General features: G+C 42.7%; 4 protein-coding genes across 4 annotated transcripts; all 4 read left to right on the forward strand.

Moving 5' to 3' along the window:
- Window positions 1–286: 286 nt before the first annotated feature.
- LOC109855117 lies at window positions 287–2,051 on the forward strand. The gene is made up of 3 exons (XM_020428978.1): window positions 287–749; window positions 887–989; window positions 1,099–2,051. Exons 1-3 carry the CDS (start codon window positions 414–416, stop codon window positions 1,458–1,460), a joined length of 801 nt encoding a protein of 266 aa, XP_020284567.1. The 5' UTR covers window positions 287–413; the 3' UTR covers window positions 1,461–2,051.
- A 4,684-nt stretch (window positions 2,052–6,735) lies between these two features.
- On the forward strand, window positions 6,736–10,224 carry LOC109855136. Its single transcript, XM_020429008.1, has 3 exons — window positions 6,736–7,166; window positions 7,272–7,447; window positions 9,318–10,224. Exons 1-3 carry the CDS (start codon window positions 6,901–6,903, stop codon window positions 9,707–9,709), a joined length of 834 nt encoding a protein of 277 aa, XP_020284597.1. The 5' UTR covers window positions 6,736–6,900; the 3' UTR covers window positions 9,710–10,224.
- Window positions 10,225–13,184: 2,960 nt separating this feature from the next.
- On the forward strand, window positions 13,185–15,131 carry LOC109855131. The gene is made up of 3 exons (XM_020428996.1): window positions 13,185–13,351; window positions 13,821–14,312; window positions 14,481–15,131. The coding sequence occupies exons 2-3, from the start codon at window positions 13,829–13,831 to the stop codon at window positions 14,768–14,770; spliced, it is 774 nt and encodes a 257-aa protein (XP_020284585.1). The 5' UTR covers window positions 13,185–13,351; window positions 13,821–13,828; the 3' UTR covers window positions 14,771–15,131.
- Window positions 15,132–20,671: 5,540 nt separating this feature from the next.
- On the forward strand, window positions 20,672–22,410 carry LOC109855133. The gene is made up of 3 exons (XM_020428998.1): window positions 20,672–21,095; window positions 21,547–21,716; window positions 21,842–22,410. Exons 1-3 carry the CDS (start codon window positions 20,836–20,838, stop codon window positions 22,162–22,164), a joined length of 753 nt encoding a protein of 250 aa, XP_020284587.1. The 5' UTR covers window positions 20,672–20,835; the 3' UTR covers window positions 22,165–22,410.
- The last annotated feature ends 153 nt before the right edge of the window (window positions 22,411–22,563 follow it).

A 22,563-nucleotide genomic window follows, 5' to 3' on the forward strand; every position in this document is an offset into this window, starting at 1 on the left:
TTAAACGTCCGATCTCTATTTGTTCGTCGAAGGTAGGTCACAGGTCGTGTCGCGATAGGCGGCGGCGTGGTCGAGGACACGATGTACATACACTTATCGTCTATTGGGCGGATACGTGCGGTTAAAGGAACGCACAACGCACACGGGACCTCATGCATTCACGCATACCACACGGAAAAAAAAGACAGAAGAGGTGGGGCGGTCATCGGTAGAGACGGTTTGGAAGGGGACCTCCAAATATAAGGTAAAGAGATTGCCCGATGGACCATACGAAATTTGACTACGAACGAAACAACTTTCGGAAAAGTTTTCGTAGGTCCGGTCATTATCCTTCGCAAAACGCGTCTATATAATCGTGCGCGACTACAGTGCTTTTTTTTTTTTTTAACATCTTGTGTAATTAGCTGGGAGTCATGAAGTTACTGGCAAAGCTGCTGATTCTGACGACCGCGGTCGTGCTCATCGCCGGACAAAGCATCGACGAATGTCTGAAGCAGGACAGCATATCCTGCGTGCAGAAAACTCTGTACAGAACCGCGAAGGAATTTTTCGCCAAGGATACGCTCGAACTTGTGAACGGAATCAGTCTCGTGAAGAGTAACGCCGAGGCCGGTAGTTCCAGGTCCGGCAAGGCGCTCGCTTACGATCAGGAGATGAACGCCGCTAACGACATCGTCGCGAGACAGAACACTCTCGAGAACTTCGTCAACGATGAAGCTGGACAGTTCTTGACCGGACGTAGTATTAGGGTAAGTTAAAAAATTAATTGTAACATAGAACAATTGTCAGAGACTTTATTCTTGTTAAATTTATAACGAACACTTTTATGTGAAAATACAATATAATTAAAATAAATCGCACGTCTAAATTGATCAATTCCTTACAGATCAATCTCGCGCCCGCCTTCGAGAAGCTTCGTGAATCGGCCCGTGCCATCAGCGAGTCTGTGCCACCCGAGATTCGCCAGGCTGTCGACGAGGTCGTTGAAGGTAAGTGCCAGACGTTACGTTTATACGATACTTTCCACACTTATCTCTCTTTAGATCAGTGCGTAACAAGGATTATGACAAGGATTATAAAATTTCTTAATAATTTCAGCTCGAGGCAAGAAGAAACAACTGAAAAATCTTATTCCCCTGTTAATCGCCGCGAAAGTGAAGCTCGGTCTTCTGGCGACTCTCGCGTATTTTGCCATCGGCATTATAGCGAAGAAGGCGATCTTCGCGTCTCTTATTTCCCTCGCCATTTCAGCCTTCATTGGCTTGAAGGCGCTTTGGTCGGGCAAAGGTGGCAGTGTCTATCATCACGACCTCACCGCTTACAACAACGGCTGGAATGCACCGGTCGCGAGCGGATGGTCCGGTCCAGTCAACACCGCATGGTCCTCACCCGTTTCTTCTGGCTGGGACGAACATGCATCTTACGCGCACAACCAGGCGTATTCCGGATATCATCACTAATGGCGATTCTTGACGCTATCTTCTTCTTTTTCTAATGTCTTCTTTGTTTTTAATCTTATTGTTTTCTATTTCTTCTTTCTCTTCTGTTTTCTCTTCATTGAAACAACGGGCGAGACGGGAAGAATAGGATATCGACGGAAGTTTGATAACCTGAGCTTCGCGTTGCGTCTTCATTGTTTGCGATCGTAAATATATTTATTCTTATTTATCATTAAATAGTGAACGGGATATCCAAGTCCCGCCGCGATGTACATAAAGTATCACACCAGCTCGCGTACTTACACACGTCTGCGAGTAAGACGAGCAAAGAAAATGTAAATCAAATCAAACTAAGAGGCTAGTCGCAACATTTGTTCAACAGGAACCGCCGCGAAGCGACGGTTTTACCGTTCGATATTACAGATGCGTCACGACTTCGGCATCGCGACTTCTGCGACTTTAAGAGCTTTAGTGCGATTTGTAGCAGAACACACTCAGCGCAGTTGATTAATCGTAGGTACATCTAGTCCATTACGATGTATATGAAACACAATATAAGCTGCATTCTTACAAATCTGTAATATGTGTGCATTATTTATATAAATATAATATTATTTATAAAATAACTCTCTTCGAATTGTGTGTACGTCAATGTCCACATATCCTCAAAAATATTATCGTTCCATTTTCTTTTCCTGTAAATTTAGTCTTTGAAATTGATTACGCGTAGTTTGCGGAGAGAAAAATAATATAAAAAAAATAATATAAAAAAAGGAAATTAGATTAAATAAAAAAAAAATAAATATATCGATTTTATGCAAATTTTAAACAATTTGGAATTTTATCAACAGTGAAAGTTTTTTAATTATTCTTGAATAAATACATATTCATGTATAATAATTGGCAAATTTAAGAGAGAGTACTTTTTATATTTTTAATAACGCCTCCTCTCGTCCTCGTCCTCGAATTCTCGGATCATTCATGAACCGGCTCCTCGAAAAGGCTCTTTGAAAAAGAGAAATCACCGGTAACGGTGACTTTCCAGTCTTCCAGGAAGATCCAAAACATTTTTTTTTTTTTATCACAAGCGAAACTCTCGCCGGCGACCGCGTTGCATAAAGAAGACTATATTCGAAATCGTTAACACAGCGTTTTTGTTCTTTTTGACGAGTTTGTGCGCGCGGTAATCGTTCGAGTCGACGAGATGGAAATGCGACTGAGACTCTCGGATCCGCGGTCACAGGGGAAAGTGGATGTGTCTCAGGTGCATCCGGTGCCGCAGTTGTTTCCTCGATCCGCGGTAGCTCGTAAGGTCGCGACTCGCGTTCGTCATTCTCAATCGGGTCGAGGAGACAGGCACATCCTACTAAATCTTACGAGACTGATGTTCCTAAGTCCCACATAGAAGAAGAAAAATTAAATAGCTGGAAAGGAGGTTGAGGCGAAATAGCGCGTTTCTTTTCTTCGTCGCCGCGTTAAAACCCAACCGGACAACAGTAAAAAGAATTTTACTTCGACAATAGTAGGGTATGCGCCGGCTTGACGTTTTCTAGGACGATCGCTGCTGCACCGCGGTAGGTGATTAGCGCTTGCGCGAGGGAAAAGTGCGATTTCCGTCGAGAGAGAAAAAAAATAAATTAATAGCAAGTTGTAAAGAGAATGAGATCTATGATTTATCTCTTTCGCTACGAAAGAAGAATCTCCGTCATCACGCGACAGGCATTATAATTTACTAGATAATTCCTGTCGGAAGAACAAAAAAAAATGCACAAGTACGAAACATTTTAAAATTGCGCGGGTAACACGCGCCGGAGAAACAAATTATTTGCACGATATCGTAGCACAAGATAAAAGAGAGCGGAGAGGAACGTTGGAAAAAGGCGTTTGTCACGCCTCGTTATGTTCTTCTGTAGCGACGATCACGACGTGATTCCAGAAAGGACAACGGTGAAAAAGATGCGAAATTGCTTCGAGAGGAAGAGGAGTTACTTTCGTTTGCAATAAAACTAAACATAAAGTAGTATATACGTGTTTATCACATGTTACATATTTTGTATAAGTTTTATTTTTATTATAAATAAGAATACATTTTTTCTCGCTCTGGATTTATTTGATATTTTACTGTTATACAAAATATGATCTTTTGTCTTGAATCGCGGGATGCGAAAATATTCGAACTTGAATAAACTTGAATAAACTACTTGAATAAACTAACTAACTATCATGAAAATTGGTGCTTCACGGATGTGCGAGCGGATGAATAGATCCGTTCCTCGGGCCCACAAAAGCGGAATTTCTCCGCGTTCATAGCGCGGAGCGCATTTCATTATTAGAGAGTCGTAAAGTTTCGTGGCAATCGCGTCTTTTACTCGCATCTATATCTAGGTACGATTCTCACGATTAGTTTCACGAGTTTCTCATGCGTCATTAGGTTACTATTTCTTAGCGATAGGCCGATTTCCTCGGTCGTTATTAGCCGCACGTAAGTATCGTCGCGTCGTTGCATCGGCGTCATTGATCACACTCGCACGTGTTCAGCGCGTACAAAGTAACATTATACGCGTGTAACATTTAATTACGAATCTCATCACGAGATCCCTGCGCAAAAATGTTAAAAGTTTGAAAAGTTTATAGTTTTGATAAAAATTTAATTCAACTTTATTTTTGATAAAATGTTAAAGTTTTGCTATAAAAAAAATTCTTCCTTTCTTTTTTTTTTATCTTACTCGTCGTTCGTCGTTATTTTTCACGATTTCACATGAGAAAGAGTATAAGACTGTTCAAGAAACTCACGATCGAGAATCAAGAGACCCGGATAGGTTTGTAGTCTGCGAGGTGTCGGTGCTTGTACACCTTGAACTTAACCAAGCACCGAGCGATTTCAAAACAATCGCCGGCGACCGTTACCTTTCCCGTGACTTTCAACAATCCAAGTAAGGCCAGGGTTACATTGTTGCGCGAAATAGATATCCGCTACAACAAAATCTAATTGGAACTCTTGTCCTTAATTGTTTTCGGCAATCTGACTAATTGATATCACACAGAAGCGTCACGATGCAAGCCTGGTTTCTCTCGTCACTTGTAATTCTCATCTTCGTTCTCCAGCATCGATCTCTCCTTCTGTTTTCCCCGCGGCACATATGAAGAATTTCTGATGGAGCAATCTACTACTTTCGGCAACTTTCATGGTAATTTAATGCATGATAATTTAACCTAGAGATGAAAATTATATAAAAAAATGTTTTACTATAATTCAATTTTGTTAAATAATTTGATGTGACATTATGTTTATATAACAGCATGTTGTGGTGTAATAAAATATATTTTCAACAAAAATTAATTAACTTTTTATGATACATGTATTATATAACATATGTATTAAATAAACAAAAAGAAAAACAGAAAGAGAAACTACACGGCATACTTTGATATAGAAATGTGTGAAAAACGCAAGTACAAATATCAACATTGATTATTCATCGCAATTCTCAAGAGACGAGATTGATGAGTACATCGATTGCTTATTCATTCAATTACGTACAAAAAAAAAAAAAAAAAAACAACACCACGCAAGACGTTCGCTTTTGTTTAAGAGATGTGTAGGTGTGATTTCCCGCTCGGTGCGCTCTGTTCGTTTCTCGCCTGGATTTTTAAAGAACCCGCCGGATTACAGACCGCGTCAGGTGTGTGATTTCGCTCAAGGCGACATTCGCTCTCGCGGTACTTGGGGATCTTGATCCCCGAGAGAAGTCGGGATCGAGAACGTCGTTTACCGTGGGAAGGAACAAGAAAACGCAAAGGAGTAAGAGAGACAGACACGAAGAAGAGGGAGGCACGAGACAGAGAAAGAGAAAAAGAGAGAAAGAGACCGAAATGATCGCCCAACTCTCGACCCAGTTATAAATAGGTGAGCGACCTCGTTCCAGGGGTAATATCTCGTGTTCATCATCTGCCGATGAATTTTTCGGAGGTGGACCCGCCATCACCTGCGACAATTAACCACCGCCGTTTGCACCACAACGACAATGTAGCGAGCGTACATGAGACGCGAGACTTCTGTTTCTCTCGTACATTTCGATTGATGAATATCGCATGGGAGAAAAATTAGGAGATCAGGTGGCAAGATAATTCTCGGTTTATTCTCATAACTCTCCATTGTAGCCAAGAAAGTAACGTAAAGGAACGAAAATAATTACAATTTACCGTAAGCAACTCAGTATCTAGACTTCTCGCGCGTTACGTTGTGCTACTTTGTAGCAAAGCGAATTAATCAAGCCGAAGTAGCGAGATATGAGTCATCAGTCGTCTCTAATGGAGGTTGTAATCGCATCCGCCAACGCGGGTTCACGGACGATGTCGCGCGTACCTTTATCGAAACTATACACGACCTCGTTGGATATCTGGAGCAACCATAGGCGTTGTTTGAATAAACTGGAGAAATGTAAAAAGCTATATAACTCGCATTGACAAGTCCTGGAATTTCGTTCCGTAAATTGTACCGGCGAGCGATCCACCGCGCAGTCTCGCAAGAATTTTCTTTGATTAGCCGCCTCACGTCATCGCGACATGGAGTCCTGGTCATTCGAGTCGCCACAACACTCTCGAAATAATCATACCCGACCAGGTGAAGTGGTGCGGCAAATCATATGGGATCCTACGTATATACTTTTTCCGTCGTCCTGGATGTTCATGGATTTCCCTTGTCATGAGTTTCCCTCGTCGAATCTCATCCCGGACTGTACTTGGAGGGGCTCTCCTTCTATCGCGAATTGTTGCGGCTCGAAGTAGGTCCACACAGCGTGAGAACGAATGTCGGATACACGCAGACAAAGAAATATACGAAGAAGAAGAGCGCTCGTGTGGGCCAATTAAACGAAATTTAATTTGAGAGAGTAGAAAGATATCAATAAAATATCTTGATATATATATCAAGATGCTCGCAGAGAAATTCGTATTCTATTGTGTTCCACATATTTCTGCTTCTTTTTTTTTTTTTTTTAATTTCTATCTTTCTCGCTCCTTCATACCTCGGTGGGTTTTTACTTTGCCGAAATAAGCCGGTTAATGAGAGGGAGGCCCAATGAAGGGAGAAAAGTCAGAGAAGAGCGTGTGGGGAGATCCTTGCGGCACCCGACACACTCGATGGAGCAAGAGAGAGAAAGGGGTGGGGGGGTAACGAGAAAGGAGCAGCGAAAGGAGGGAGACGAGAGAGCGTACGACGCGAATGCGAATCCCCGGTGGCCTGCGAACCTACGAGGGCTCCCCTCGTGTGCGATACTTCGGTATAAAAGCAAAGCAACCTCTTTTAGATGTAACACACGAGGCAAGCATCGGTACATCCTGGCGTGCCTGACTACGTTCGAACGCCAGCACGTTGGGCCACGAGGAGCACGCGGTTTTGAGGATATACACTTCGTTCGCTACAAGAACGCGTTGCGGAGTTGCGCACTCTCGGTGAATCATGGCCAAGCATTTTGTCACGTTGTTGTGGTTGTCGGCGTTGACCGCGACCCTGGCCTTGCCGACCAGTGAGAAGACCGGCGCAAGTGAGAACGACCTGATGACGAACATATACACCGACTGTCTGAAAAAGGAGTCAATCAGCTGCATCAAATACAAAGTATTCACGTTCGTCGATAAGATGTTGTCCGACAAGGAGGACATCACGCTATCCGAGGGCATCACGGTCGTGAAGACGACGAATACCGAGGGCGAGGGTGCACCAAGGTTCGTTGTTTTTGTGAAAACTCTCGAGGATTACGAGAAATAACGTAAACATTGAATTTCACTCGATTCAAAAGAGTTAATATCTATGTTTACATTGTTTGACAGATCTATCGAGTCTAGCGATTTCGAAACGCTTTTATTCGATCGTCTCGGAAGGTTCCTCAGAACCCACTCGGTTAAGGTTGATTTGAAGGGCAGCGACATTTTGGGAGCGCTCGAGTCCGTCGGCCGCAGTTTCGACGATTTCAGCGACAACGCTGTCGAGAGTCGAGGAAAGAAGAGTAAGTATATGAAATAAAAAATTTTTATATTCTTTGTGAAAATGATGATGTAAGAGAAGATCGCAGCTTCTTCGGATGCGCTTATAATGCAAAACCGGTTGCGGTAGTAGTAACCGTCGATATCTAATTATGTTTTATTAAGTTTGTTATTCAACGGAACGGCGCATTTAACAAATAGAGGATCGTTTTGAAAGCGAAACTGGCACAGTAATCGATTTATTCTTAATCAAGTCGTGTGCATCAGCTTTTTGTTCAATTAAACTCTCTCTTAATATCACACTCCTTTAATACTTACATTCTGAGTAATACAAGATTTCCATTTGTGTTACTATTTAAAAATATTTTTGAAAAGTTGTTTGTTTTACCATACATATCTTGCACAACTTACACAGTTACATTTATTAACATTTTAATAAATTAATGTATAAAAGATATTTGCATATATTAAAAATATATTTGTGCTAATTCACGTTTTCTACTTGTATTCGACGAACAACTTTCGAAATTATATGGAAGTACAATAGAAAAGAAAGAGCTAGAAGCATACCAAAGAGGTAATCAAGGTTCATCAGGCCAACGTCAGCTGCGGTACGAGAACTCTTCGGCGTTCTTCGTCGCTGTGCGAAACAGTGACGATGACGACGAGGAAGCCGATACCGGTCGCAGACGTTGACCCACTGAGAAACTGGTTCCGCTTCCCCTCGGCGAATCTCGTCGGTCGATGGAGGATCGAGAAAAGAGCGAGATACCGAAAGCTTAGGAGAGAGATAGAGATCGAGAGAGATCCCGCCGCGCAAGATTTTTGACATACTTTCCTTGCTGATACTTCGCCTTGACCTTCGTCTATTCCACTTTAAAAAAATGCTGACATCTCTCCGTAGTTGGCGTGAGGGCGGTGATTTACACAAAGCCATTATTATCGGAACCGAGTAATGATGCACGAACAATTACCTGAGTATCGCGTCGCATCTCGGCACAACCGATTATCTCTTTATAAGAAAAAAAAATTTTATTGCCACTCGACGAACAAAACGTGAGATTAAGTTTTTTTTTTTTTATACAAATTATTTAGAATTATCGCTTTTGTCACATAAACACAAAATAATATATAATTATGACAAAGTGAAATAATCTGATGTTAAAAACAGTTTTTTATATTGCTAACAATATTTTGCATCGCACAATTTGATAAATTTTTGTATAGAGATAAATTATATATATTGTATTAAAAACAATTATTATATAGATAATGAACAATAAGTATCTCTCAATTTAAGGTGACCTAGAGGTTTTTGTAATTCATCTTAATGTCTCTTTTTTCAAGTATAAATATAAAACCGCCGTGCAAATAAACGTGCACACGCAAGACAGATACAGTTCTTTCTTAAACAACGTCGTTATAAACCGATTATTATTTTTTTATTCGCTCCGTGAAAACAGGTATATTCTGATAGCATATCTCGTAATAGGATAATTGGCAATGCGAAGCACAACCGTACATTGAAACGTGTTCATTACGCTACATCATCGTAGAGAATTCCCGTTCTTTTATAGAAGTGTGAAAAGAATGTAATGACAGCAGTAACCTTTCATGCGGTCCGTGCTCAAATCCTACATTTAGTAGTAACAAATCACATTTTTATTAAGTATTAAATCATCGTAATAAAACAAGTTTACCAACATGTGTCAAATTGTTTCGCGTCATAAAAACGTATCAATCATATGTTTAAACAAAAAGTATTGTAGGCAAAAATAAAATCAAAAGAGGCTAGAGAGAATTCAATTTCAAGCCACGCTTACGTATAAAACAAAAAACAAAAACGCAGAATAATAATAACAAACTAAAATGCGAATGTGCGAAACATTGCAGAGAAGGCGCAGAAAATTCTTGGACCTCTGATGATGGCAATGGCCTTGAAGGCGGCCGCTTTGCTGCCGCTGGCACTCGGCGCGATCGCGCTGATCGCCGGCAAGGCTCTGCTCATAGGCAAGATCGCCCTCGTGATCTCCGCCATAATCGGACTGAAGAAACTTCTCTCTCATCAGAAGCACGTGACTTACGAGGTAGTTCAGCATCCGCATCACAGCAGCAGTCACGTCGTCACCCACGACGACGGTCACAGCGGCGGCGGCGGTTACGGCGGCGGCGGCGGCGACTTCGGCGGCGGTTACGGAAGCAGCGGACACGGATGGGCCAGGAGTTTACCGCAGGACGCCCACGAAATCGCGTACCGCGCCCACCAGCCCCAAGCACAGGCTTAATCGTAGAAAGTTTTCGCACCTCTCGTCTCTTTTCGTTTCCCTCGAACGATCATTCTCTTCCCTTTCGTTGCACTCGCGTCTGCCTCACTTAATACGTCCTTTGATTGTCTCTTTCTTTTTTTCCTTTCTCATCTAACTTCCTACTGTGTGTACGTAATTCATTCTATCCAAAAACAAAAACAAAAACTCTTCATAGCTCCTACTGATTCCTATTCCATGTGATCTTATATCCTTAAACATCTACGTTCTAAGTTTTTTCCATTTTTTTTTTTTTATTATTATTATCTTTCTTCCCTCTTTTTTTAGTTAACTCTACACACGAAGGTCGATTTATTTCACGGCCAGTCACCAGTACCTCTGGGAGATGCTCATTGTTTTATACATGTAGATGTATGCGAGTTACGTTATTTATTCGTTGTATCTTTATATTATTAATATTTATTTAATGTTCGACTGTGTGCTTCCATTATGACACCTCCTGTTTTTTTTTTCTAATAAAAAGACGAAAAATGTGAGAGACACGCTTCCGTCTTGTTCCAAAGAGAGATTGAGCCTCCAATCACGTAAGACTGTTCGGCGATTCTCGTAAGAGTGATCGCTATCCGTGACCGAGTCTTCTATTTATACACGACACTGCACTTGCACTCGTAGCCGTAATGCGTAACGTAAGATACGTGAAGTACGCGGTCTATCGAGCGCGAAGTAGCGATCGGCGCACCGGATGCGCGGATGTGTACCACATTTTCTCTACCAGCAAATAGATTCGTAATGAAATAGGGTAAAGTTCAGGAGCACGGGCGAAAGTAAGTCGAAGAATGTGCAGCACGATCGTTTTAACGCTCGGAAGCGCGTAATATATACGAGATTACGAGCAACGCGCGGATCTTTACGATATATATGCAGAAGTATTTTATACCGTTCTCTTTTATACGTTTTACTCGTTTTTTTTACCGTACACTTGTCGGAAACGTTCTAAGAATCGAAAAAACTTAATTAATACAAGTGGAATGCGTCTCTATTGGTTCGAAATGAGATTAGGTAAGTACACATATATATATATGTAACATTTAATTAATATTTTAAAAAAAGTGGCTTCTTTTTACAATATCCGAGTTTTTGGAGCAACAGAAAATATAACCAGACTTTGCTAATCAGACTACAATTAATGTTAAAAGTTAATAATTAAATTTAAAAAAAAACGGGAGAGTAGATTTTCTTACATTTTTCACCGATACGTGGCCGAATAACAAGCGTGCAATAATCACGATAAACATTCGCGATACTTATCTTAACTTAACCCAGTAATTGGCCTCCGAGACCGGGCGCATACGCAGCCAGGTACAACCTGTAACCTGCATACCGCGATAACGTTGCTCCTTCCGCTCTTACCCACATGAAGCCGGCCTTAGGGGAAAAAAAAAGAGGTACGCACACAATAATAACGACAGTTTCATTGGCCGCGAAGCCACGCGTATCGAGTCGCCGCGGAAAATCACCGTACGACGAAACGGTCGTGCAAAATGGAATTCAGGACCGCGTGGCTTCGCGAACCGGAAACGAAAAAGTCGCGCGCGTAATTATTATATTAACTTTGCGCTTACCTGACAAATGAAACGCCGGTGAGATCTCGCGTCCGTCGCTTTCGCCACGAGAGGATCATTTTCACGTTGCCGCGAGAAATCGGTAACGTGCAACGTTATGCAGGCAAGTTCCGGTTGTGTCCGCGACACATCGCGTGGTCGGTCTCGCAACCACGCGTGAGAGCAAATCGAAAAGAAGACGAAGAAGAAGAAGAAGAATAAGAAGCGTCACCTTCTTCTGCATCCAGTGATATGCTTTCTTGCGCAGAACGTAGCTTGCGTGCTGCTCAATGAAAACGTCACGCATCGACAATCTCGACGCGATGTTAACGAAGGTGAAGGGGCTGACGCGATGCGATAAAGCAAACACTTTGTTTTAATGACAACCTTGCGATCGATACTTCGGCGATTTCTTTCTTCGCGTGATGATCTCCGTTTCGTTTCTTTCGTCCCGGTAACGCGAATGGTCTAAGTGCATCTGCATGCAACTGCGTTTTCACTTGGCGCGACCCAGTTTAAAGCCGCTGACATACGTCGAATCGGACGAAAGAGTTATTTCGAGGATGTATACGAGGAACCGGGTGGTTGGATGAAGCATCATGCGAATTAGATGATTAATCGGATGAAGAAATTGCGCATAACGCGTGTAACGGTATATACATGCCGATAAACCTGCCGATTCATCGTTTCTCTTTTTCAATGACATGATTACATTGGCGCGTAAAGGGAAACGTTTATGCGCGATCTTTGAGTGAAAAGTAGAACGTACATTGTCACATTGATTTAATAGTCACTGAGGCAGGCGTCGCGAGAATCGTCGACAAGTTCAGTGTCAACGACGCGCCGAACCGTATGTCCGATTGCTTGACGAATAATAACAAAATGCGATTATACACGTATTCGATTGTGGGCGACACGTTATCGTAATTCTATATCGATCCTTCAAACAGTTTTGTATTTACCACTTTTCTTGCGAGAATTTTTTAAGTAAAGTTATAAAATATTTTTGAAGAAATCGAGATTTTATCTCAAAATTCTACTTTTTCTGATACAATCGCGTGATATAGATAATTAAAATGGCTTATTGAGAGAAACGGGAACAACGGACTTCCAAAAATTATTTTTGCCATTTAATGAATAAAGAATCGGATTAATAGTTGCGTACCTATCTGCGAACACATGTATATATATATATGTAATCTTACTTCGTGCTAATAACACACTTTACGTTTTATTGCGCTTCCTGCGATCAAATATATCAATGGTTGGCACCGAAGGCGCTTTCTATAACCTAATGTTATCTCGTTCGGCTCGCGCGTCCTCCGCCAGCTGGTGCGCGAGCGTATCTCGCCGGCAAAAATTTATTTCGCGCGACGCGCCTTTCATTTTCAATCTTATTTAGAACGTCTTGCGTCGGCGAACCGAAACAAAAGATTAGAAAACTCGAGGGAAGAACGGAACAGAAGCATCGAACCACATCGGTGCGTAGGCGGCGCGCAAAAGGAAAATCAACGGAACAACGCGGATACGCGGTTAAACCGGTAGTAATATATCAAAAATTTAACGCGAAAAAAAATCACAAGAGCGATACTGACGAAAAAAACGGCAAAGTGTAAGAACAGCAAAATTCTGCTGTAGGTGCGCGTGGAATTGCACGTGGCGAGTTGGTGGGAGGCAGATCCGGGGAGATCATGAAGCGCCCCGTTCCGGAGGAATTCTGCTCTCTACTCTCGTCTTCTCCCGGGTGGTTGGTCGTTCTCCGCGCAAAGCGACCGTTCTCAAATCAATGCTCGAGAGTATGAAAATAGTCGCGCAATAGTAGCGTACACCGCTACCACATCGGGTGGGGGGAATATTGCACGGTACGGAGGTACACCAGAACCAGATATATAGAGCTTGGGCAGGGCTGCCGTTACGTACAGTCTACTTAGAGTGCTCTCTGGTATATACCACGCATCTCGCCGGTGGCACACGCAGCGTGTTAAAACTTAATCAGAAGTCGGTAGCCGCGCGGACAGACTCGAGGGAGAAGACGAGAGACGTTTGATTCGTAACGCGGAAGGTACACACGAGTGTTTTTGATTGGGGAGCGCGACTCGAGGTCCTTCGACGAAACGCGATAAAAGTGATGAATTCTCATAGAGATGTTCTGTGATACACGCGGGTTAACACATATATAAACATTTATTTAAAACTTTAATTAAGATTGTAACTCTAATTAATTCTGAAAAAGATAATGCACAAAAGTGTTCGAATTATTCGAAACAATGCTGTCCGGATGAAAAAAAAATCAACGTATTGAAACAATATATACGATATAATTCTGGAAATTTTGATAAATTTTAAGAATTTTAGTTATTTAATTAGTGACACGAGGCAAGACAATAATAGAACTTTATTGAGCAATAAAACTCGAAACTGTTTCATTTGTGTTTCTTAAAAAATACTAAAAAAACTATTTATTCGCTAAAATTTATTCGCATAAAATTTCGCTCATGTAATAAGCTGTTGCATTAATTTTTCTTCTGTAGATACAAAAATGGAACGATTTGCACGCTATTGCGTATGTTTGGCTGTAGTACTGACGGTGGTCTCCGCGAGATCCGCCGATACTAATCCCACATCCAATTCCATCAACGAACAGCAAACTGCAAGGTCGAGTGGCACCGGTGTCTTCGGCGAGTTGCGTTACGTCTATCAGATATACAAGGAATGTTCCAATGCGGAACTGAGTCCTTGTCTGAAGTTAAAACTCTTGTCGGCCATCGACAGGGTCTCTCGAAGTGCGCAGGTGAATGTGGCCGAAGGAGTAACTCTGATTCGCGACGAATCAGCCGCCAACGAATCCGAGCCGGAAAAATCGCTGCAGGAAATCGAAGCTAGTTTACCGCGAGCGCTGGAGGATAAGGAAGACACTCTCAACGGCATGATCTTCGACAAGATCATCAACTTCTTCCAGAGTCACACTCTGAAGCTGAAGTTACCAAATGTGGAAGAACTTCAGCGCAGTCTTACCGAAGAAGGTAAAAATCTAAATTGTCGCATTAACACAACGCTCACACAATTTTTTAAAAACACAAATTAAAAAACTTAAGTACCTAATATTTATTTCATTTTATTATTTATTAGAATTTTTTTTTATTGAACAAGTAATAGATCTCTCTTTTTAATTCGCGTTATCTCTTCTCTAGGTCGTAAGAAGAAAAACAAAATGGGCGGTCTTCTGGCCATCCCTCTGTTAATTGGCGGTACGTTGGTACCTCTGGCACTCGGCGCTCTCGCGCTTCTGGCCGGCAAAGCGCTGATAGTGAGCAAACTCGCGCTGGTCCTCGCTTCCATCATCGGTTTGAAGAAACTCGTGTCCGGCGGTCACGATCACGGACACGAGGTAGTTCAAGTCGGGGGAGGACACGGATCGAGCGGATGGGCGAGGTCGGGGCACGAAATGGCCTACTCCGCGTACAAACCACCGTCAACTTAGGAAAATAATTTTTTGCCAACATCATTCTTTCTCATCGTTCTTATTCTTTTCGCATAAATGTTCTTTTCCCTTCTCACTTTTCGCGTAAAAAAACTCTCTTATTTATTTCCATCTTGTGAATAATCTTCTCCGAACTTCTCTCTTCGGCAATTCTTTTTCACATCAATATACACCTTCTCGTTCTTCTCCCATCTGTGTTCACCTTGAATCAACGCACATACGAGATCGGTCGTGCACGGATCATTTTATTCAGTATTTATTATTTCACGTACAGACTGCTGCGACACGCTCGTCGCCGCGCAAACACCATATATGTAACTGTATATTTATATAAATACGCAAATAAATTAAGATTATTATTATCAAATACGTGTGTGTGTATATGTCTACATTATTTCGCCTTCGAGATTTCATTAATAAATCCATGAATGAAATTTGCGTGTCTGATTATACGCGAGTGGCTAATTATTCCGAAATCTCGATATGTATTAGTCGGAGTTATAATCTTATATTCAGCACTCGCGCGCGTGCTGAAATGCCAGCGTCGTGTCTTCGCTTCGATTGTGAGATGCTTAAAATTCGGGTGAAACTAACGGAAGTCGCCGCTATAATCGTAGTGCGAGAAGGAGAAGGCAACGAGATAAAGAGAGAGAGCGAGAAAGAGAAAGAGCGAAACACATGGAAGAATCGGGAGTGAGAAAGAGACGAGAGAACAGCCGAGGCATGCAAAGGAACTGGAGCCTGACCGACTGATGGCCCGTCGATTCGGGACTCGATCGAAAGTAAGGCTCAACGAGATGTGACGAACGATGAGATAGGAGAGATGCGAGAGGCAGAGATACAAGACAGAGAAAGGCTTTTATAGCCACATGAATCGAGTATATAGGATTGGTCGCGATTACTCGACATCTCTCGATGCTAGACAATCAAAGACATACACACGTCTTCGAGCTTCCGCTTGTCTCTCTCTCTCTCTCTCTCTCTCTTTCTCTCTTTCTGTCTGTTTTTCTCAGAGAGAGAGAGAGAGAGAGACATGTTGTGAGCAACAGCGAGCAACAGGACAAGATGACGATGGTATACACAGAGAGAAAGAGCAGCATCACCTACATACGAGAAACGCACGAATGAAACCTGACGTGTTCGCGCGCACCTTACGCACTTGTTCGACTCTCGATCCGTCCGCGTATTCGGCGGTGTGCGTATTCGAGCGTGTAAACGCGCCGCGCGGCTTGTCTGCGTGTACGTAGGACGCGCGGACCAGTCCGAAGTGGACACACACTCCAAGGGGAAGTAAACCAGGCCGAGCAGACCGATCAGGCCAGTCAGCATCCGCGCGCGATCTTTTGAAGGTGCGTCTAACACTCTCTACCGTGTCGAAGAAAAAGTCGATGTCTCCTGGTCCCTTCTCCCCCACCTCTCTCCCGGTGTCTCACAAAGTCCACGTTCCTTTTTCCGTCTCTCTTCTTTCTGACCGGTCGTTCTTTCTCTGTCTCTCACGCCCGAAGATTCGTCCGATCTTCTCGAGAACTCGGCGACCAGGTGATCCGGCGCGTTCCTGATACGCGCCCTTCCATGTTCGAGTTACAAAAGTTACCTCAATAATCCCTCGCATTCTTTTCTTCATCGTTTTTATTGTCGCTAGAACGTTAATATTGCTGTTTGCGCATTACGGACCGAGAATATCGTCTTTCTTTTTTAATTTTTTTGATTGCGTTCCCATACTCGAGTTTATTTCTAGAATTTGCTGCTGCGTGCATTGCTGTGCGCAACAACAAATATAGATGTTTTGAACCGGACAAAGAGAATGTTATGTAGGTCGGTGCGCGAGAATTAGCACCGAGTTTATGTTAAGCACAAATTTATTCACGTGAAAGTACTAATATCGCTACTTTCTTTGGTGCGGCGTAAACAATTTAGAACAAAGAATACCCGTATATTTGCGGTATATCGCGCGCGCGTGCGCTTGCGCTGTCATTGTAAGGTAGTTATTAACTATTATTAACTATTCTGTTAATGAGTTGTTCGTGCTACCTGGTCTTCTCGCCGTTCACGTGTTTCGAGGAGTGTATCATTCCGACGCGGTTGCTTCCCGTTCATTCATTCGTGCGGTTTCATTCCTTTTTTAATGCCTCGCCTCGCCTTTTCTTAATGAACCGTAGGCAGGGAGGAGCTGATTGCTAGGCGAGATCCTGCGGAATCGCGCGTATGAGTGCGATCGAAAAAAAAAAAAAAAAAAGAAGAGGCGATGAAGGAAGGTGAAAACTTTCATTTCGTTCATTCACGCCGGCAAAAGATGCGGAATGTTCTTCTTTTTCTCTCTTTTCTTTTACTCCATATTTCTTGTATTTCACATGTTTAAAGAAAGTCAAGATGGATCAATACCCGCGTAAGGACATGTATAAAGCAAATAACGGTTGCACAAATCACACGTTTACGAGTATATTTCTTTTACCTTTTGCATACCCCGTATTATAATCCGAAAGCAAAAAAGAACGCTCTGATAATCCGCGTAATGGATAAATATAAACGAGGAAACGAGTTTTCGTCCTGTGTAAGCGTAGACCTTATCTCTCGCTTTTGGCGCACTACTTTGCCGCGTTATCCGCTTCCCGTTTCGTAAGCGCGGCTACGAAGAAGAATTGTTCGCGGAACGCGAACGGAACGAGAAGAAACAGTAAGACAAAGCGAGAAACGGAGACACAAAGGGAGACACGCAGAACAGGCAGCAGAGCGAGAACTCAGGTACGAAGGCTTCACTTCGTGGGGGCCTTGACCTGACCTCGATCCTCGGACGAGTTCACTCTCGCCGGCGTCAACGAGAGGAAAGTGTTCCATCACCAGGAACGCGCATGGCTGCCACCCGACTCGATGTACCATCCGGATTTAGCGTCTTAGTTTTGCGATATTATATGTATCCGCTATATATAATATAGAATCTATGAGAGAGAACGGTATAAAACTTTCGCATTTGTTTATCCCGAAAGAAGATACGCCGATGCGTCCGCATACATATCAACCGGAATCCGATTCGCGAAGAGAATAAAAATGTTTCTCGTGCGATAAGCTGAGAAAAAAATTGTGGAAACAAAGTGAAAGTTTCATGAGACGCGTGTTACGTGTTTCATTGTGAGAGATTGCTAACAATACTATATTATGCTAAGAAAAGAGAAAGATTAATAATTTATTAGAAAAATATATATACACAGTATTTATACGGAAAAAATTTAGATTTTGTAAATCAAAAATCAAAATCGACTTCGATGCCACAGATTTATTGATGGTCCATAGTTAGTTGCGGCAAATCAAACTCGGAACCGAGATAAACAACTCATTTGATGCCAGAGACGTTTTGACTCATCAAACTCGATTTTGATTTGTTAATTTTATTTACATTTGAAAAAGATCTGTTCTTTATTGTATTTATATTTTGTTATAACTACGTATATTGTGTGTTTAAATATAAAAATAAGAAATATCTTATGTCATTGTATATATTAAAATATAAATACTAACATATATCAAAGAAGTCTCAGAATAAATACATTTCAAACAAAAATGTTGTTCCATTATTTAGCAAATATCATTTTAATATTCTTCTCGTGTTCTCGTCGCGACTCGTTCTTTTATCTTTCTTAAGAGAGAAAGCTTAAGTGCTAGCGTTTAGATAACTCGCGTGCTAAAATTATTCGAAAAGTCACGTGTTCAGTCGGCGCAGAGATTTTCGTTCGAATCATCATCTTCTCGAGCTTGAAGCGCGGAGAAAGTCAGTCTGGCAGTTCGAGTTCTGTGCTTTTGCCGTGCCGGCAGTTATAATGAAACACTTTTGAGTATATACGTCTTCTCCCTTTTGCCATCTTTTTTTTTTTTTTTCTATCTAAAAAGCCCGCGGGTCACAGCGATATACCATGGTCACAGGTGACGCGCGATATACCATGTGAGGCGAGGCACGGTCTGCCTGTCCTTCTGAACGGCCGAAGCCTGGCTTAGGCCCAACTCGCACACATGATCGAAACCGTGCGATGCGTGCACACACATTCCATGTGAAAACACCGTTAAACGTTCCGCGCGACAGCCATCGGAATACATTAATTTCAAAGCCTATTGACTATAGTCGTATGGTATCGATCGAAGTAGTTGATGTCGAAGAGAAGACGATCTTAACGAACACCTTTTGATTAGGATTTAATACGATGAATGGGTCAGAACGTGAAAAGAGAAAAAGAAAACCAAACGAGAGGAGTAAAACGAGGCGAGAGCGGAATGGAGTATCGAATATACGGGAATACAGTGCCACGTGATGTTTAATCCGAGAATAACTGTTAGTAGCGAAATTTGGGACATCTTATTAGAAGATGTACGTTGGATCTAAAATTATGCTAAAAAATGCCGAAACCCAGATTACCGGTGAGGTTTTTCGGGGGGGGGCGTCGTCGCGGGAAAAGGAACGTCTCGGGAATGTCACAATCTTGGGAGGATAACGAATCGCGTCGTAAGAAGTTAATCGCAAGACGTTTTATGCACATCGTCGGATTACGTTTATAGGCACGTTGGAAAGTTATATGGAGGCGTAAGAAGCATCATTTATGTGCTGATATATAGTGAGCACCCGGTGTAATATACCTTGTCGAAAGCGAAATCATAAGACAACTCTTATATATTCTGAGTACCTGGCCCAAGTATACCACTTCATTCCGCGACACGAGATCTTTTGTAAATTGCGTCACGATATTTTTCGAACAATTGTCACGAATCGCTTGCGAGGCTTAAATCTCGAAATGCATTATTATTTATCAGACATGTGTAATTTCTACTCTCGCGAAAGAAAAGAAATTTAATTTAATAATAAAATAAACACAGACGCTTCCCTAAATCCTGTATGTAGAAACTAATTATGACAGAAGAGCTATTCAACAAGTCATTCCAAGAGCCATTCAGAGAGAGTAGACTATGTCAAATAAATTCACATGCTATCGCAGATTATTCATCTTCAATGCATAGCGTCGCACATGTGTCTCTCTTTGAAAGTTCTTGACAAGTAGGCAATTCCTGTCGCAGCTGCTGTACCCTCACCAGAATAATATTTAGCATGCAAACGATAAACGTAACACCTGAATCTTTTAGGAAAATAGTTTCGCGTCAAATTTCCGGTGATTATTTGCACAGTGACTGGGGTGCGATAAAAATTACATTCGATAACGGATAAACAAATGTTTACGATACAAACGACGATCGAACAAATACGTTTTCCTTCGGATATTACCGAGGAAACATTCATATTTTCACCTTCTTACCGTTTGGTATCGGTACTTCTCGGTGCCTTTGACCCGCGCCGAAACGTCTCTTTGGTTTTCGATCGCGGTCCGATCTTGTCCAGAGGAAGAGAGGCCAGTGGTGCGTAGGCACACATCATCTTTCTCTCGTTTTTTCTCTCTTCTTTCCTTCTCCTTTCCGTCTCCGCGTTCTCTCTGTCTCTCTGTCTCTCTGTCTCTCTTTCTCTCTCTCTCTCTCTCTCTCTCTCTTTCTCTCGAGCATGAGTGTGTGTGCGTGCGCGCGCGCTCGCTCGCACTTACGCACACGCCGCACGGGGCGGGTTCGTCGGGTGGCCAACACACCCGTTGTGTACACAAATGACCTAAGTAAGTAGGCACACACAGGCACACACACGAAAGAGAGAAGAGACCGATGGAGAAGGACCAGGCCGGTGTGTGTAGAAGCGCGTCAACGAGATACGCACACGACACGAACGGAACACGACCGCCTGAAGGAGAACCAATAGCTCGTACGGATTGTAACCCCGGCGGGGACCAATACTCGGTGGGGGCCATCAAAATTTCAAAAACGTACGCGGGCCCCTTTCGCGCTTTCGCGATGAGGATAAAAGGCAGCAATCGCGATTCTTTCGGACAGTATAGATACGATCGCCGTACTCGTTCGAGCGTTCGACGTGCGAGAAAACGGAATAAGAGAGCAAGAAGAGGAATTCGCGAGGAAGCGCGAGAAGTGAAGATCGGTCTCAAGTGCACTCGTCTCGTCCGGAAGATCCGCAAGAATTATTAACGTCAACCATGTTCAAACTCGCGATATTCAGCGCTCTCTTCGTGGTGTCGACCTTCGCTGCACCGATGTCGGACGACGCGGCCGCAGCGCCGTCACCCTCGCTCTTTGAGGAAGCCTACAACTTATACGCTTCTTGTTCCGGAGAATCGAGCATGGCGGTGTGTCTCAAACTGAAGGCTCTGAGTTACGTCGACCGAGTCGCTCGCTCGGCCGACATCGAAGTCATTGACGGTTTCAAGATTGTGCAGACCGAGGAGGCCAAGAACAGGTAAGGAACACATCGAGGATTTATTTGGGATAGTGATCGGATAAATCGCGATGACTGATTATCGAAAAGATAGTCGGCGACGAATCGAGTGAAAACGTGAGACACGCGGCAATATGATTGATGTGGTGAATGAAAATCGTATATACGAAATATATTTCTGCGCTTATTGTTACGTTCAAGTGCGCAAGATAATTGTATATAGTACGTAAGAGAAGCTGTCATTGTTCCATAAACAGTGAAATTCAGTCCACTCCGGTTAGAGAGAATTAGACTCTCACTTCATTACTTCTCTAACGAGCAAAAGATGTAACGAGACCGGTACTTTACTCCGTTGAAAAACTTGATCATCGTAAAATTAGCATTAGAAAGTTGCTAATGTACTATGGAAGATACGTTTATGCAAATGAATTAGCGAAGTAGTGATAAGCGGACGGGTTTTTTGTTTTTACAGCCAAGCTGATGCAAGATCTCTCAATGATATTGAAAGTACCTTACCTGCTGAGGCCGACGCCAAAGAGACAGCAATCGACCAGGCTCTTGTCGATAGAGCTGCCAAGTTCTTGTCCACGCACACCGTTGAGTTGAGTCTTCCCGAGGACGTCTCTCGCTCCTTCGATGAAGGTAAAGTGACTTGAAAACGAGAGTTTTCTCAAATTACGATTTTATGAATTTTTCAAGTTTGTTTTTTTTTTGCAGAAAAATCGCAAAACCAATCAAAACGTTTATATTTCGGGATTATGTTTCAGCTCGCGGTAAAAAGAAGAAGATCGTCAAATCCCTGCTGCCCATTCTTCTGCTTCTGAAACTGAAGGCCGCCGCTCTTATTCCAATCGCTCTCGGTGCCTTGGCTCTGATCGCGTTCAAGGCCCTCGTCATTGGCAAAATCGCTCTCATCATCAGCTTGATCATCGGTCTGCAGAAACTTCTTGCTCACAAACACACAAGCTACGACGTCGTCGCTCACCCCGTTCACGACTACGGACACGACGTTCACCATGACCACCACGGCTGGGCGAGATCGGCGGTAGCTTCTGATCTCGCGTATAAAGCGTACAAACCCTCTCAATAGCTCAATGTCGTGTACAACCTCTCTTTCTTCTAACTTTCTACCTTTATTCGCCAAAGTGATTGTCCCTAACCCGGCGATCACCTGAGGGCGGCGTGGCTCGGCTTCTCAGGGATCCAAGCAAGTTCAGCTCAACAACAAAGACGCCGATGCGAACGATCGGACTGATCGAATTCTACGCGGACAAATGACTGTTAGACGTAGTAGACAACGAGCTCTGGATTTTTGTAAAAAAAAAAAAAAAAAAAAGGATTTATCGACAGTGACTTGATGACTCGACGAAGCTGACAAAATCGACGGGGATGTCACATTGACGTGGAACGAAAAGTTCGATGTACATTCCAACGATTCCTCACTCGACAATGACATGGACTGTGTGTACACAGAGATTATGAGAATCTC

This window comes from Pseudomyrmex gracilis, unplaced genomic scaffold (assembly GCF_002006095.1).
Source record: "Pseudomyrmex gracilis isolate BER0280 unplaced genomic scaffold, ASM200609v1 scaffold_81, whole genome shotgun sequence".
In the NCBI taxonomy this organism is placed as follows: Eukaryota; Metazoa; Arthropoda; class Insecta; order Hymenoptera; family Formicidae; genus Pseudomyrmex; species Pseudomyrmex gracilis.